Source organism: Vombatus ursinus, unplaced genomic scaffold, assembly GCF_900497805.2.
Source record: "Vombatus ursinus unplaced genomic scaffold, bare-nosed wombat genome assembly UNPS02014768.1, whole genome shotgun sequence".
NCBI classification, from domain to species: Eukaryota; Metazoa; Chordata; class Mammalia; order Diprotodontia; family Vombatidae; genus Vombatus; species Vombatus ursinus.
Window position 1 is genome coordinate 19,970,540 of NW_020954546.1, and position 13,187 is coordinate 19,983,726.

The 13,187-nt window shown below is 52.7% G+C and overlaps 1 protein-coding gene across 1 annotated transcript in view; it reads left to right on the top strand.

Annotated features, from left to right (window-relative positions):
• LRRC75A (leucine rich repeat containing 75A) overlaps positions 1-12,487 on the top strand; it is a 118,280-nt gene extending 105,793 nt beyond the window's left edge. The window contains exon 4 of the mRNA XM_027861454.1: positions 10,504-12,487. Within this exon, the coding sequence (XP_027717255.1) occupies positions 10,504-11,059 (556 nt within the window). The 3' untranslated portion in view covers positions 11,060-12,487. The remainder of the gene's footprint in view (positions 1-10,503) is intronic.
• Positions 12,488-13,187: the final 700 nt, after the last annotated feature.

The window sequence follows — 13,187 nt, forward strand, 5'->3', positions numbered from 1 at the left end:
GACAGTGATCATCCCCTCTCTGTGTGGAGGAGTAAATGGCTCTTGGTGAGATCCCAGCTCTGTCTCCATCCCAGCCTGAAAGGCTTGAGCTCGAGGGAATCACAGGCAAAATGGTCCAGGCCCAGAGAGGTTAAATATCTCAAGCAGGGTCACACTACCAATGAATGACAGAAATGGGATTCGAATCCAGGTCCTCCTGACTCTAAATGCAGCCCTCTGTCCCCTGTGCCCACTGCTTTTCATGTCAGAGCTCGATCTTTCCTGCTTAAGGCCCTGGTTACGGGGCAGCGGAGGTTGGGGATGGGCAGGGAGTGTTTGCTTGGCAGCTGAGGCAGTCTGGTTAGAGGCAGCATTTTGGGGGTCTGTTGTGTGTTTGGGCGGGGGACATGTGCTCATGTGTGAATGATGTGTGATGTTTGGCAAAAATCTAACTTTTCTGAGGGAAGGTCTAAAGTTTCTTGGAGCGTGCAGTTGATCCAGCCAGACCCATAAACCCTGAATGGCTTCAAAAACAATTTCCCCTAATTTGGCAGAAGCATTTGGAAAATCTGCTGCACTTGCCACATGGCCTTCTTGGGCCAGCAGGGTTGGGACTGGAAGGAGGGGAAGGAGAGGGAGAAGTACCAGGGCAGGGAGAAGGGTGGGGGTAGAGCCAGAAAAGCAGGGGGAGGGGTTGGGGACAGTAGATGGATGAGGGCAGAATCCAAGGAGGTGGGAAGGAGAGCTGGTGGGGCTGCAGTCTGATTAACCAGGGGCTTTCAAGGGCAGAAGTGCCCCCCCAGTGCCCTCCCCCTCCCTCTGCAGCCCAGGAACTTCAAGGGCCCAAGGCCAGGGTTTCCTCGAGGTCTCTAGATGCAGTTTTGAAAACTCATTTGATTTCTGCTCAGGAAAATAGTTTAGAAACATGTCTCTCTCTTGTAAACTCCATTGTGACCCATGGTTTCCTGGGCCCTGGGCCCTGGGTTGGGCAGGGAGGGTCCTCCAGGGCAGGATGAAGTTTGGAAAAGAGTGTGCAGGAGGCAGAGATTCTGTCCTGGAAAACTTCCAGGAAGATGGGGAAAGTATGAACCTGTTCTCAGGGAGCTTCTGGCCGTATGGGAGGTCCCACCCCGTCCCCTAGGGACAAAAGGAGCCCCCCCCACCCCATACACACACCCAGACCCAGAAAGCACCCACCTGTCCAGCTGAGCTCCTAACCCCTTTTTCTTCAGATTTGTGAATTGTACCTCCCCCCCAAGCCCTTCTCCCATCAGAGGAGACTCTTGGCCCCCTCTGCCTGAGACAAGGCGTGGGAGGGGCTCCCCTAGTGAGGAGGGAAAGAGGGCCCAAGCCAGCTCTGGGAAACAGACTTCAAAGCAGACCTTCCTCCCTGGAACCCGAGCCCAGCGGCGTCAAAGCATGTGGCTCACACACCAGGCTTCCAGGCGTCAGGAATAGTGGGGGAGGAGGGGGAGGGGTCCCCATGGCACTAATAACTACCTCATGTGCTGGCTGCTTAGCTCAGCTGGTTGGAGGCCCCGGACCCCAGGCCCCCACCTTGGCCAGCTGCCTCAACAACGGTGCCCCTCAGCCGCAAGGGGGTCAAACGAGAGAGGATGGGGGCTGTGCACTGCTCTGCTCCTGCTTGCTGAAGGCTATTCAAAACAAGGATGGCAGGGCTCCCGCAAAGCTTCTGAAAGGAAGGGCCGACTTGAGTCTTTCTCTTTTCTCTTCTTAAAACATAAGTCCAGTAATGAGTTGTAAGGAATGTAAAGATCACGAGACCTTCTCTTCATTCATTCATTCCCAACTAGTAACGGAGCTCTGGAGCAGGAAATCAGAAGAGAGCTGAGCCCAAATCCCACTGCTGACAGTTATGCCCCTTTCTCTAAGCCTCGGTTTCCCCATCTGTAAAATGAACGGGTTGCACCAGATGGCCTCTGAGGGCCCTTCTAGCTCTAAGACCTGTGATCCCATAGGCAAAAGTCTCATTCAGTTCCATTTGACAAGTCTCTCTGTGGGTGTGAGAGGCACCATGGTGGGCTCCGAGGATGCCCACCAGAAGCGCGTCCTTTTTGTTTCATACGAGATGCCACGTGGAGTAGAGAGAACACTGGGGTGGGCATTAGGAAGTCTAAGGCAATGCCACTTACTAGCTGGTGCACTCCTGGGCCAGGCTCTGGGCCTCAGATAAAGGGGTCAGCCCTCACACGCTCTGGTTCTTGGATTCCATGAAGCTGGCTGGATTCCCAGAAGCATGGGCCCACATCCTCCCTTGACCTGCCGCTGACTCCCTGCTGTCCACTGACTGGTCTTTGAGGGTGAGTGGTTTGGGAAGCTAGAGGGGGGAGGGGAGAATCAGAGTGTCTTAGATTTAGAGAGGTTATCTGGTCTAACACCCCCATTTTACAGGTGAGGAAACTGAGGCCAGAGAGATGGAGCGATGACCAAATTCACATAATAGCTGTCAGAGATAGGGTTTCAAAGTCACTGAGGCAAGATTTGAACCCAGGCCTTCCTGACTCCACAACCAAAATTCTAACCCCTGGTTCCCTTGGGCATGGTCTGGGTCGCCTAATGCAAACCCCTCACTTTACAGAAGAGACTAGAGTCAAACCAGTCTCTGCCCTCTCATCAGTAAGGGGAGAAGGGAAGGGGGAGCCTCATCCCAGGAGCCAGGAGCCAGGAGCCAGGAGCCAGCGAGTCCTGTGGGTGCAGGGCTGGGGGTGGTCTGTGCAGAATTCTAGTTTCTCATGCTCCCACCAGCTTCTGCTCCCTCCCCCCACCCAAAGCCAGGCCCAGGCTCCACCGCTCCCTCCGCTTTGTCGTCCTCTTCTGGAGAGCGGATGACCAGTCAGAGCCACAGGAAGACGGATTTTTATTTCAAAATCCTTCCTATCGATCAGCCGATGGTTGTGCTTGGGAGAGAGGGGGAGGGGGCGGAAGGGATTCTTCTTGGAGCTGGAGGTGGGGGAAGGCTCTGATTCTCTGGCCAGACTGTTCTGTGAGGGCAGAACAGGACTAAGAAGGGAGCGCCTGGCCCATGGGAGGGCTGCCTTTGTTAGCCCCCAGGCTGGTAGTGAGAGACAGAGACAAAGATAGAGACAGAGACTGAGAGACAGGCAGGATTTAGAAGACTGGGGATGGAGGAGCTGGGCAGAAGAGGGGAGGGGGCCAGAGAGGCACTGTCGATAGCATGAGATCTGTGTGTCCCAGTGCAGCTTTGAGTTGTATGGGAAGGGGTCTTGCTTTGCACTTCGGGGGAGAGAAGGAGGGATTCCTTCAGAGTCATGAATATGTCATCTATCTGTGAAACACACCTTATATGGGCCAGAAAACAAGAGCTGGACATTGAAGGGAATGCCAGGGATAGAGGGCCAGGGATAGAGCCTGGACCTAGGATTTCATTGGTGTAAGAAATTCTGATTCTAGAGTACTGAGTGGGACAGTGACTAACCCAGGGTCACACAGCCACACACAAATCAGACGGCTCCCTGCCTGGTCTCCATTCACCAGCCCTGCCACCCCTCCTCAGCCTGGCCCCGGGCACACGGTCTTAGCTGGTCATGCGGCTGATCTGACCTTTTGTAAAGCAAAGAAATTGTTTTGTGAAGTTATCATTCCCCAGCTTTTCTGTGATGTAAACCTGGGTTTTCGTGCCTAGAGCTAAGCTGGGCACATGTGTGTGAGTGCGTATGCATGTGTGAGAGGCAGAAAACCCCCAGGCGGAGAGGAGACAGGGAGCTGGTGTGTGTTTGATTATATATTTGAGTGTCCAGATCAGAATGCATATGGTGACTTAAAACCAGTCCTGTCAGCAAGGGGGTATGTGTGTGTGTGTGCCAGCCTTGTTGCTAGTTTCATGCATGGGACGTCCCATCTCCAGTCTCCAGGCTTTTGCAATGGCTGGAATGCACCCCCTCCTCACCCCTGCCCCTTAACTCTTAGCTAACCTCAGAGTTCAGCCAAAAGGCCTCCTCCTCCATGAGGCCTCCCTTCCCACCAGCTGCTAGTGCCGCCCTACCCCACATTTCCTTGTATTTATTTGTTTATTTACATGAGTACATGGTGTTTACTCTGATAGAAGGTGATTTGCTTGAGGACAGGGTCTGTTTCATTTCTATGTTTGTATTGCCAGCATCTAGCACAGTAAATGCTTATTGGGTGATTTGGATGCCTATCCTCTGATTTCCTCCTGTCAAACACCCTCCCTCACCCCCGCCCCAAAAAAGAACCCCTCCCTTTTCAGGCTCTGATGCTGATTGCTAACCTTGGCCAGGGGACTTCTATGTCAAAGGAGGGACTTGGGCTTCGGGGTTTACAAGGTCCCTTCTAGGACCTGGGGGGTTCTGTGGGTCCCTCTTGCTCCCCCCCCCCCCCCCCCCAAGGGGCCCCCACAAGCTCTCTGGCCACTCAGAAGCCTTCTCCCACTTGACTTCTAGGACAGGCCATGCACAACTAGGTTAGTCAGTGACCTTTCTCAACATCTGGGATCTGTGTCTCCTATCCCATGTGTCCATTCTGCCCCTACTGCTGGGCTGGCAGGAGAGCCACAGACCCCACGAGGTCACCTGCTCCAGGCCCTGCTCCCTTCTTGTTCTAGGGGAGAGGCTCCCATTGGTCAAGGGCCAGGCCCAGGTCACTACACATCAGAGAAGGGCAAAGGAGGCTGAGGTCCACTCACCAAACAGCCCTGAGCCCTACTCTTTGTGGAAGTAGATGGACTATTCCTAAAGCCCAGATCTGGCCCTGCTCAGTAACGTCACGGGCTGCCAGCTACCTCTAGGACCCAACAGCAGTTCCTCTGTTTGTCATTTAAAGGCCTTCACAACCTTGTTCTAATCTGGCTCTCCAACCTCATTGTCTGTTACGTCCCTTTAGTCACTCTTCAGCCTGGCCAGACTGACCTTGTTGTTCTTCAAACTCCATGTCATCTACCACCTCCATGCCTTTATAGAGGCAGTACCCCTCCATGACTGTAATGAATTTTCTCCTTACCTCTACTAGTGCTAGTACTACTACTATCGTTGACACTACTACTATTGCTACTGCTACTACCACCACCACCTCTGCTACTACCACTACCACCACTACCACCACCACTGCAACTACTACCACCCCCACCACCACTACCATTACAACTACCACCACCACCATCACCACTACTACTACTATTAATAATAATAATAATAGCATTTACATGGTGCTTTAAGGTTTAAAAAGCGCTTTATAAAATTACCTCTTTTGAACCCTGGGAGATAGGTGCTATTTTTAACCCCCATTTTACAGACGTGGAATCTGAGGCTGAGAGAGATTAAGTGGCTTGGCCAGGGTCACACTGCTAGCAAGAGGCAAGAATTGTATTCAGGTCTTCCTGACTCCAGGTCCCACACTCTATCTACTGTGTCACCTAACAGTACATTCCCTATATTTCTTTAAAACTTAATTCCAATGCCTCCTCTGACCTGAGACCTGTCCTGGTCTGGCAGAAGAGGATAGGGAGGAGGAAAACTAAGAGAAAGCATGATGGTGGGGCCCAAGAGAATCCTGGTCAGCAGGAGAGCTTGGTCCATTGGGTCAACAGCCACAGTGAGGTCAAGGAGGATTCCGACCGAGAAAAAGCTTTTGGACTTAGCTATCGAGGGCCTGGTTAGTAACCTTGAGAAAAGCCGTTAGCACCAAGATGCCAAGGGGCTGAGGAACGAATGGAGGAAGAGGAGATGGAGACAGTTAAAGCAGAGAGAGGGAGGAGAGCTGATGTCCAGGTGGCTCAGGCAGGCAGGCGGCCCTTTCCCCCCAGAGCAGAGCAGGGTAAAAGCGGCGAGGGCAATCCTAAGAAAGGTGGGAGGGTTGCCCTGGGTGGTACACGAGCGGGCAGCGGCTTCCAGAGCTCAAGAAACCCCCTCGGCCCCGAGAAAAGCAGCTGCTTCTTCCTCCAGCACCCGTTTCCTCCCGATGACTCACTCAGCAGGGACGTGTGGCTGGGTGATGGAGGGGAAGGGCCGAGAACTTATTTTGGGATCCAGGTGACAAAAAAGGAAGAGACAAGGAGAGTGAGGAGCTAGTCAGGAGGCATCCTGAGAGGTTTGGGAGGAGAGGGGATGCAGGCCTGCAGGGACTCTGGAGAGGGGCCCCTCCTGGGTCATTCTGTCGCCCCCGTCTTTCCTGGCCAGATGTTGGTTTTATCCCTTGGGGTGGGTGGAACCGAGAAATACATTCCTCCTACCCCCCCAACCCCCCCCCCCCCAGATGTGGAGACATTCCCCTCACGGTGACCCGAAGCTCCGAGATTGGCCCTAGAACCGGAGAATCTCAGGGATCACATAACTCAACACTCCCACTTTATAGAAGAGGGAAGTGATTTACTGGGTCACCCAGCTGGTTAGTGGTGGAGCTGGGACCAGAGCCTGGAGCTCCCAGCTCCCAGCTCCCAGCTCCCAATCTGGGACACCTCTGAGGTGAGCTTTTTAGCTGTAAATCTGTGACTTGGGTCAGCCTTCTATCTGAGTCATGGGGCATTTGCTGTCCCCAGAACACATCCTGAGGCCATTCCCTGCTGGGATAGGCCCTCACCTGTCTCTGCTTTCTACTTGACTTCCATGATTTCTCCCCTTCATCTCCACCACCAGATTCATCGTCCTTGTCTATAGATATTAGTGCACCTCTCCTCTGCTCAAAACCTTTCAATGCCTCCCATCACCTCCTCGGCAAAATTCAGATCCCTGGCGTTGAGCATATGACCCCTTCCCTCCCTTTCCATCTTTACCTCTAATCCCGATGGCCTCTTGCTCCCATCCCCTGAAACACACACACACACACACATACACACACACTATCCTCTGGCCAAGTTGATGTGGAACACTGGAAAAACAACTATATCTGGAGTTGGAGGACCTGGGTTCAAATCCTGCCTCTTCTATTTACTACCTTTTATAACCTTGGGCAAATCATTGCCATTGACCATTTTGGGCCTCAGTTTCCTCCTCTGTAAAATAAAGGGGTTTGCCTAGATGGCCTTTGAGGACCCTTCTAGCTCTAAAGCTAGGATCCTAGGTCCCTTCCCCTCTGTGGGCCTCAGTTTCCTCCTCTGTAAAACAAGGGGTTGGCCTGGATGGTCTCTGAGGTCCTTTTCAGGAGCCAGGATCCAGTAGACCATTTACTGTCCTCAGAACCCACGTCCTGAATCCTCTGACCCATCAATGCCTTTGCTGATGCCATTGGGACCTGTTGAAGTCTGCCCAGCCTTCAAGGCCACCTCCTCGGAGCTGGAAGTGACCTTTGTCTTCTCTGATCTCTTAGCACTTTGTGCCCTTCTTAGCATGGATTGTAGTTCTGTGCCTGGCTTATCTCCCCTTACCGGAGAAGAAGCTGGGGCTGAGAGTGGGCAGGGGAGGGGTGTCTGTAAAATAGGTATTTAATAAATGTTTGGTGAATGAATGAATGCATGTTGGGGTCCTCAATGCCACGACCATCTTCCTAAGTCAAATAGCTTCTTGGGAGCGGAGGCCCGAGAGAGAATGACCATGGGCTCGTGTGGACCTCTCCCCACTCCTTCTTCCCTGCACTTGGAGTCTCATAGATAGGGGCCCAATCTCAGCTTCTGATGCTTAACTAGCTCTACAACTTGGTGTGTTTTTTAAAAATATATTTCTATTTGTTTTGTTAAATATTCCCAATTACATTTTTTAAAAATTAACATTAATTTTTTAAAATTTGGAGTTCAAATTCTCTCCCTTCCTCCCCCACCCCTTGAGAAAGCAAGCAATATGATACTGATTATACATGTGAGGTCAGGCAAACCATATTTCCATATTTAGCCGTACAACTTTGGACAAGTCACTTAACCTCAGTTTCTTCACCTGTAAAATGGGAAGTGACATTACCCAGCTCAAAGGATTGCCAACCAAATGAGGTAATACCTGCCGAGAATTTTGCTTTGTGAATTGTCAGCTATTATTATAAACCATCAAATGCTTTACAAGTGTGAGTGATCGGTCATTCTGTAACAAGCATTTAGTAACCACCTGCTGTATTCTGGGCAGGGCCTTTAAGCTGTTAAAACTTAAAACTTCACAGACTTTTGGGACACTCTGTGTAGACGAAGTGGATACAAGGTCATTTCAATGGGGGAAGGGCTGGTGCTGTTCTTATCATGACTGTTGGAATATGATGCCCTTTCCACTAGAGCAGCCTAAAAGGGGGCAGGACCTTCTCTGGAAGGGTGAGGGTAGAGATGGGTGGCAGATTGCTTTTCCTGAACTTTCAGGAGAGAGTCTAGAGGCCCCTGTCTGGGCTCTCCTAAGGCTAGGAAGTGGACACTGAGGCCTCGGCTTCCCATGACCTCGCTGGCTCTCAGCTAGACCCCTGGGGGCTGTGAGGAAGGCTCGCCCTCCCGGGCTGCTTCTCCTGGGAATCACTAAGACTTAAAATCCCACAAAGGGTCTGGAAAGGGCTATAATAACAACCGTAATAATCACTAACATGTACACAGCACACTAAAATTCACAAACCCCTCGTGTGCATTATGTCATTTGAGTTTCACAACCATTGGGGTAGCTGCTCTCTCATTTTACAGATAAGGAAACTGAGGCAGGCAGCGGCTGAGTGATTTGACACAGCTAATCAGTGTCAGAACTGAGATTTCAACCCGAATCTTCTAGACTCCAAACCCAGCACTCATCTGCACACCATATTGCATCTCAGGGAAACTGAGCCTCAGAGAGCAGCAAAGTTCCCCACAGATCCGAAAAAAGACTGTAAAAGCCAACATCCTCATTTGGCGAGGAGGAAGCTGAGGTTCAGAGAGGGTGACTAATTTGTCCAAGACCACACAGCCTCAGTCCAGAAGCTCCCCATCTTGCTGGGGAGACAAAGACACACTCACACGGGTTAGACAACCAGACAAGACTAGTTGTAATTAAGGGTCAGCGCGTGGACTATGTGCATTGTAGACAGTTTAGACGTAGGAGGACTGAGGGCTGGGGGCAGGGGTGATCAGAGAAGGCTTCCTAGGCCTTCTTGCTCTGTCTGGCAGCAGTTTAGGAGCGGGGGAATCTGTCTGCCCAGCTTGGCCTGCCCATCCTGGGTGGTAGACCAAGATGTGGCTGAAATGCCCTCTAGTGGTGAAATCAACTATAGCAACAGCACCCACTCATCCCTGGCTGCGAGCTCAGGACTGAGAAGATGAATCCTAGGTTCTTAGGCCAGCCCAGAGTGGCCAGTCTTGTCCATCCCAGTTCCCACCCCCTAACAGCTCATGCCTCTCAGGAGGATGCCCAGGACATAGAAGGCTTTCACAATGTCAACCCTGACCTCCACCCAAGGGGACCCAGCTAGGGTTAGTGCTGTTCTCTCTCTCCTCCAATGGGTTTGCCATGGCAGCACCCTCTACGGATCTCCAAGCACTTTTCCTTGGCTCTCAGCAGCCTCCCTAGGATAAAATGTGGTCCCTGTGCCCATGGAGCTCATAGTGTAGTATGGGCTGTGCCCCAAGCTAGGGTAGTATACACAGCAATGAGAAATAAATGCACTAGATGACCAAGCTTGGCCCCAGAGAAGAACTGAGAAAGAGAATCCTCTCTTCTCCTTTCACTGGAGAAGCCGGGACTTAGGAATGGGGAACATTACCGGGCCTGCATGATGAGTCTGTGTTGGTTTTGTGGGGTTGCTCTGTTTTCCCCTGCTTTCTTTTTTGATCTTTCTTACAAGGGATGACTTGTTTGGGAGGGTTGGGAAGGATATATTCAGAAATGAAGGTGATGTAAAAACCAAAAGATATCCCACAAAAAAAAAAAAAAGAATCGCATTAGACAGCAGCAAAGTGCTCTGGGAGGTCTGAGGAGGAGACCAGAGAAGCATCGTCAACCTTTAGAATGTGGGAAGGACTGGGAAAGTGGGGATGAAAGCCCCGTCAAGCAAAAGGGCCACTTTCTTGTTGTTATATACCTACAGTCTAGTAAATGGGGTCATGAGTCTGGGGCTGGAAACATTCGTCCCTCAGTGGCCAGGGTCCTCGGGAGGGACCTCTCTCTCCACCCCCCACCCCCCAGCACAGGCCTCTCTTCAGGAGCAGATCCAGTCTTTCCTGAGACCACGCAAGAAGCTTTCCCAGCGTGGAGAGCATTCACCAGGGTTTCTCTTCTGCCTATAGAAGCCTCCTGCAGCCCAGTCAGCTCTGTGCTATGTTAAGATATCAGAGAAATACTTTAGTGGAGGGGAGTAATACACAAGTAGTTAAAATAATAACAACACTTTTTTGAGTGGGAGTGCCGTTCGGTCCTATGATTTCATTGGTATTGGGAACTCCCAGTATAGAAACTCCTTCCATCAATGCAAGTTGACTACTCATCTGAAACTTCATAGGATTATAGATTTTAATGTCAATAAAGACTCAGAAGAAGTCAAAGGTGTCACGCCTGGCCTCCCAGGTGCCCATGCTACCTCTAGGCTGTGGGAGTAGAGCAAGCATCCACAGCACTGCCCGTGCCTTTATTAACCTTCCTGTCTCTCCTTGCCTACACATAGCCTGAAAGCGGTCTTGCTGGGCCCGCCTCCGGACAACACGGTGGACTTGTCGGGCATCTCGCTGACGTCCCGAGACCTGGAGCGACTGGTCGCCTACCTGCAGCGCTATGAGGAGCAGGTGGACATCCTCGAACTGGGTTTCGCTGACCTCACCGATGACATGGTCCTGCGACTCCTGCCCATCCTCAGCTCCCTGCCCCACCTCACCACCCTCGCCCTCAATGGCAACCGCTTGACAAAGGCCGTGCTCCGTGACCTCACTGACACCCTCAAAGACCCCAGCAAGTTCCCACGTGTCACATGGATTGACTTGGGCAATAACGTGGACATTTTCTCGCTGCCCCAGGCCTTCCTCCTCAGTCTCCGAAAGCGCTCTCCCAAACAGGGCCACCTACCCACCATCCTGGAGCTGGGTGAGGGGCCTCTAGGAGGAGAGGAATCCGAGGACAGTATGCCTAGCGAGGTGGATTCTAGGGTGAACCATCCGGCCACCGAGACACAGAGCATGCCCCTCATAGAGAAGGTGTCTGCGACCTCAGTAGTCAGTAAGACATGACATGGAGGGAGAGGGTAGGGGTTACTTGTATGGAAAACTGTACAGAGGGATGTCACCCGGGTGTCTTCTGACCCATGACTTCACCAGGAAGCTTCCTCTTTGAGCAGCAGTCAGCCTTACCTAGGTCTCATTGTAGGGTGGAGGGGGGCAGGCAAAAGAAGCCCTGGCGAGGTGACCTCTCAGGGCCTATCCCATTTGCACACATCCTGGCCTGGCCCTTTGGTAGAGTGGAGCGCCCATGGCAGGTCACCCAGACTGAGTGGGTCCAGCCAAATGGAGAGCATCCCATCCCGAGCAGACAGGGAGAGAGAAGTTAGCCGATCACCTCTGTCTTGGGTTTCTACTTCTGTCCACCTCCCAGGCTCTCGTCTCCCGCCTCCCATGTTGTGTGTCCTGTGATGTTGTCTGCCTCTCAGAAGTCATCACCGGCTCCTGGACGCTCCCTGGCCTCTCCTCTGAGCCCCAGCCCTGTCCTCTGCCTGCCTGCTCGTGCAGCGATGGGGGAGGAATTTTAGAGATCTAGCCTACCCCCCTCCTTTTACAGCAGAAGAAACTGAGGACAGAGTGGAATAATGACTGATTTGTGATCTCATCAGTAGTGATTGGGACCCAAGTTCAAGGAGGAGGGGCATAGAGAGAGGGACCCATTGACCCTGAAGAGACCTGCGGTCCTGGGTTCAGGAAATCCATTTTTTCCAGAGAAGGCCCTGGAATGTGAGAGAGAAGGGCTCCCATGGGGACTAACCCTTCAAAGAAAAGCAGGCAGTGGGTGCTAAGCACCCAAAAAGAGGACAAGAAAAAGCATCCCTGCCCTAGGAAATTGCCTTTGGGTGCTGAGGTTTAGGAAGGAAGGTGGGCCCAGCTAGGGATCTCCCCTTCATCCAGTTTACCCACTCCCCCGTGTCCTAGGGACCAAACCCCGGCCTGAATTTGCCTAAGTCCTTTGACTCAGAATGCCCTTCCCTGCTCTGGAACCTCACCTGGCCACTCTAGAACCACTGCCCTTACCAGGCCAGAGCCCCAGCTCTAGACCCCCCCAGTGTGGCCTTGCTGCTGAAGAACCCAGGTGGTCAGAGGAGGGGGAGCCCAGGCTGCACCTGGTTGACTGGGGGTGAGCCCCGGCCCGTTACCGTCTCAGTGTCTTTACCCCCAGCACAGGCTCGGCCTGGTGCTGGGACGCTTGCTGACTTGGGCTTTTTTTTAAAGATTGTCTTTTGTACAGTTTCCCAGTATCCACAGAGCTCAAGATCAGCCATAGTACCTATCCGTGACTCTCCCCTCTGTCCGTCCCCCCCACCCCCAAGTCTGTCTGGGGCCTGTTTTTGTCCCTGTCACTGTCTCCTACCCTGGGTGTGAACAGGCCTGACCAGACCTCAAAGCCACCCTAGGCTGGCATCTCCTTCATTGGAAATAAAGGCACCAGCCAGAGTCTCGCTCCCCGTTTTGTGTCTCCCTGGAGGGTCAGCTGCTGAAGTCATTTGTCATAAGCTAATGGTCGTCTGGAGGGCTGCTGCTGGAGCCTAGTGATTCCTGGGGGGTGGGAGGGTCTTTGGGGTACAAAGCGTCCTCCCATCACGCCCCCCCAGGCACACAGACCAACTCAGAGCTTGTCTCCTGCCCACATCACCACCCTAGCCAGCAGCTCAGGGCCTGCCTGCCTGTCTCTGCCAGCCGCCTCCCACCTGCACCTCGGAGAGACTGCAGTCTGGGTTCATGATGGAGAATGATGAGAAGAGCTCCCAAGGGCCCCTTTTCAGGCCAGAGCCTCCCCCTCACCCCCACCACCTTCTCCAAAGTGGCAAATGAAGTGGAGCTAATTGGAGCCACTAACAACCACTAGGAGACTCGTCCTCCCTCCTCCATCCCCGAGCATCAGCCAAGGTTGGCTTGTCTCCACGTTCGGGAATATGGGAGCCAGGAGCCAGAACACAGCAGAGGAGGCTGAGCTCCGACCATCTACACAGCATCTCCCCAGCTTCATCTGCATCGGCCTCTCCTCCATTCCTCCAAGGGCCCCCCTTCCCTTCTTTCCCTCATCAGATGCAATATGGCTTTCCCGCTCCCTCCAGGGTGGTTTCCCCATCAGACTAGCCGGCTTGGGCTGGGCTGGCTCTCCAGTGCAGACTGG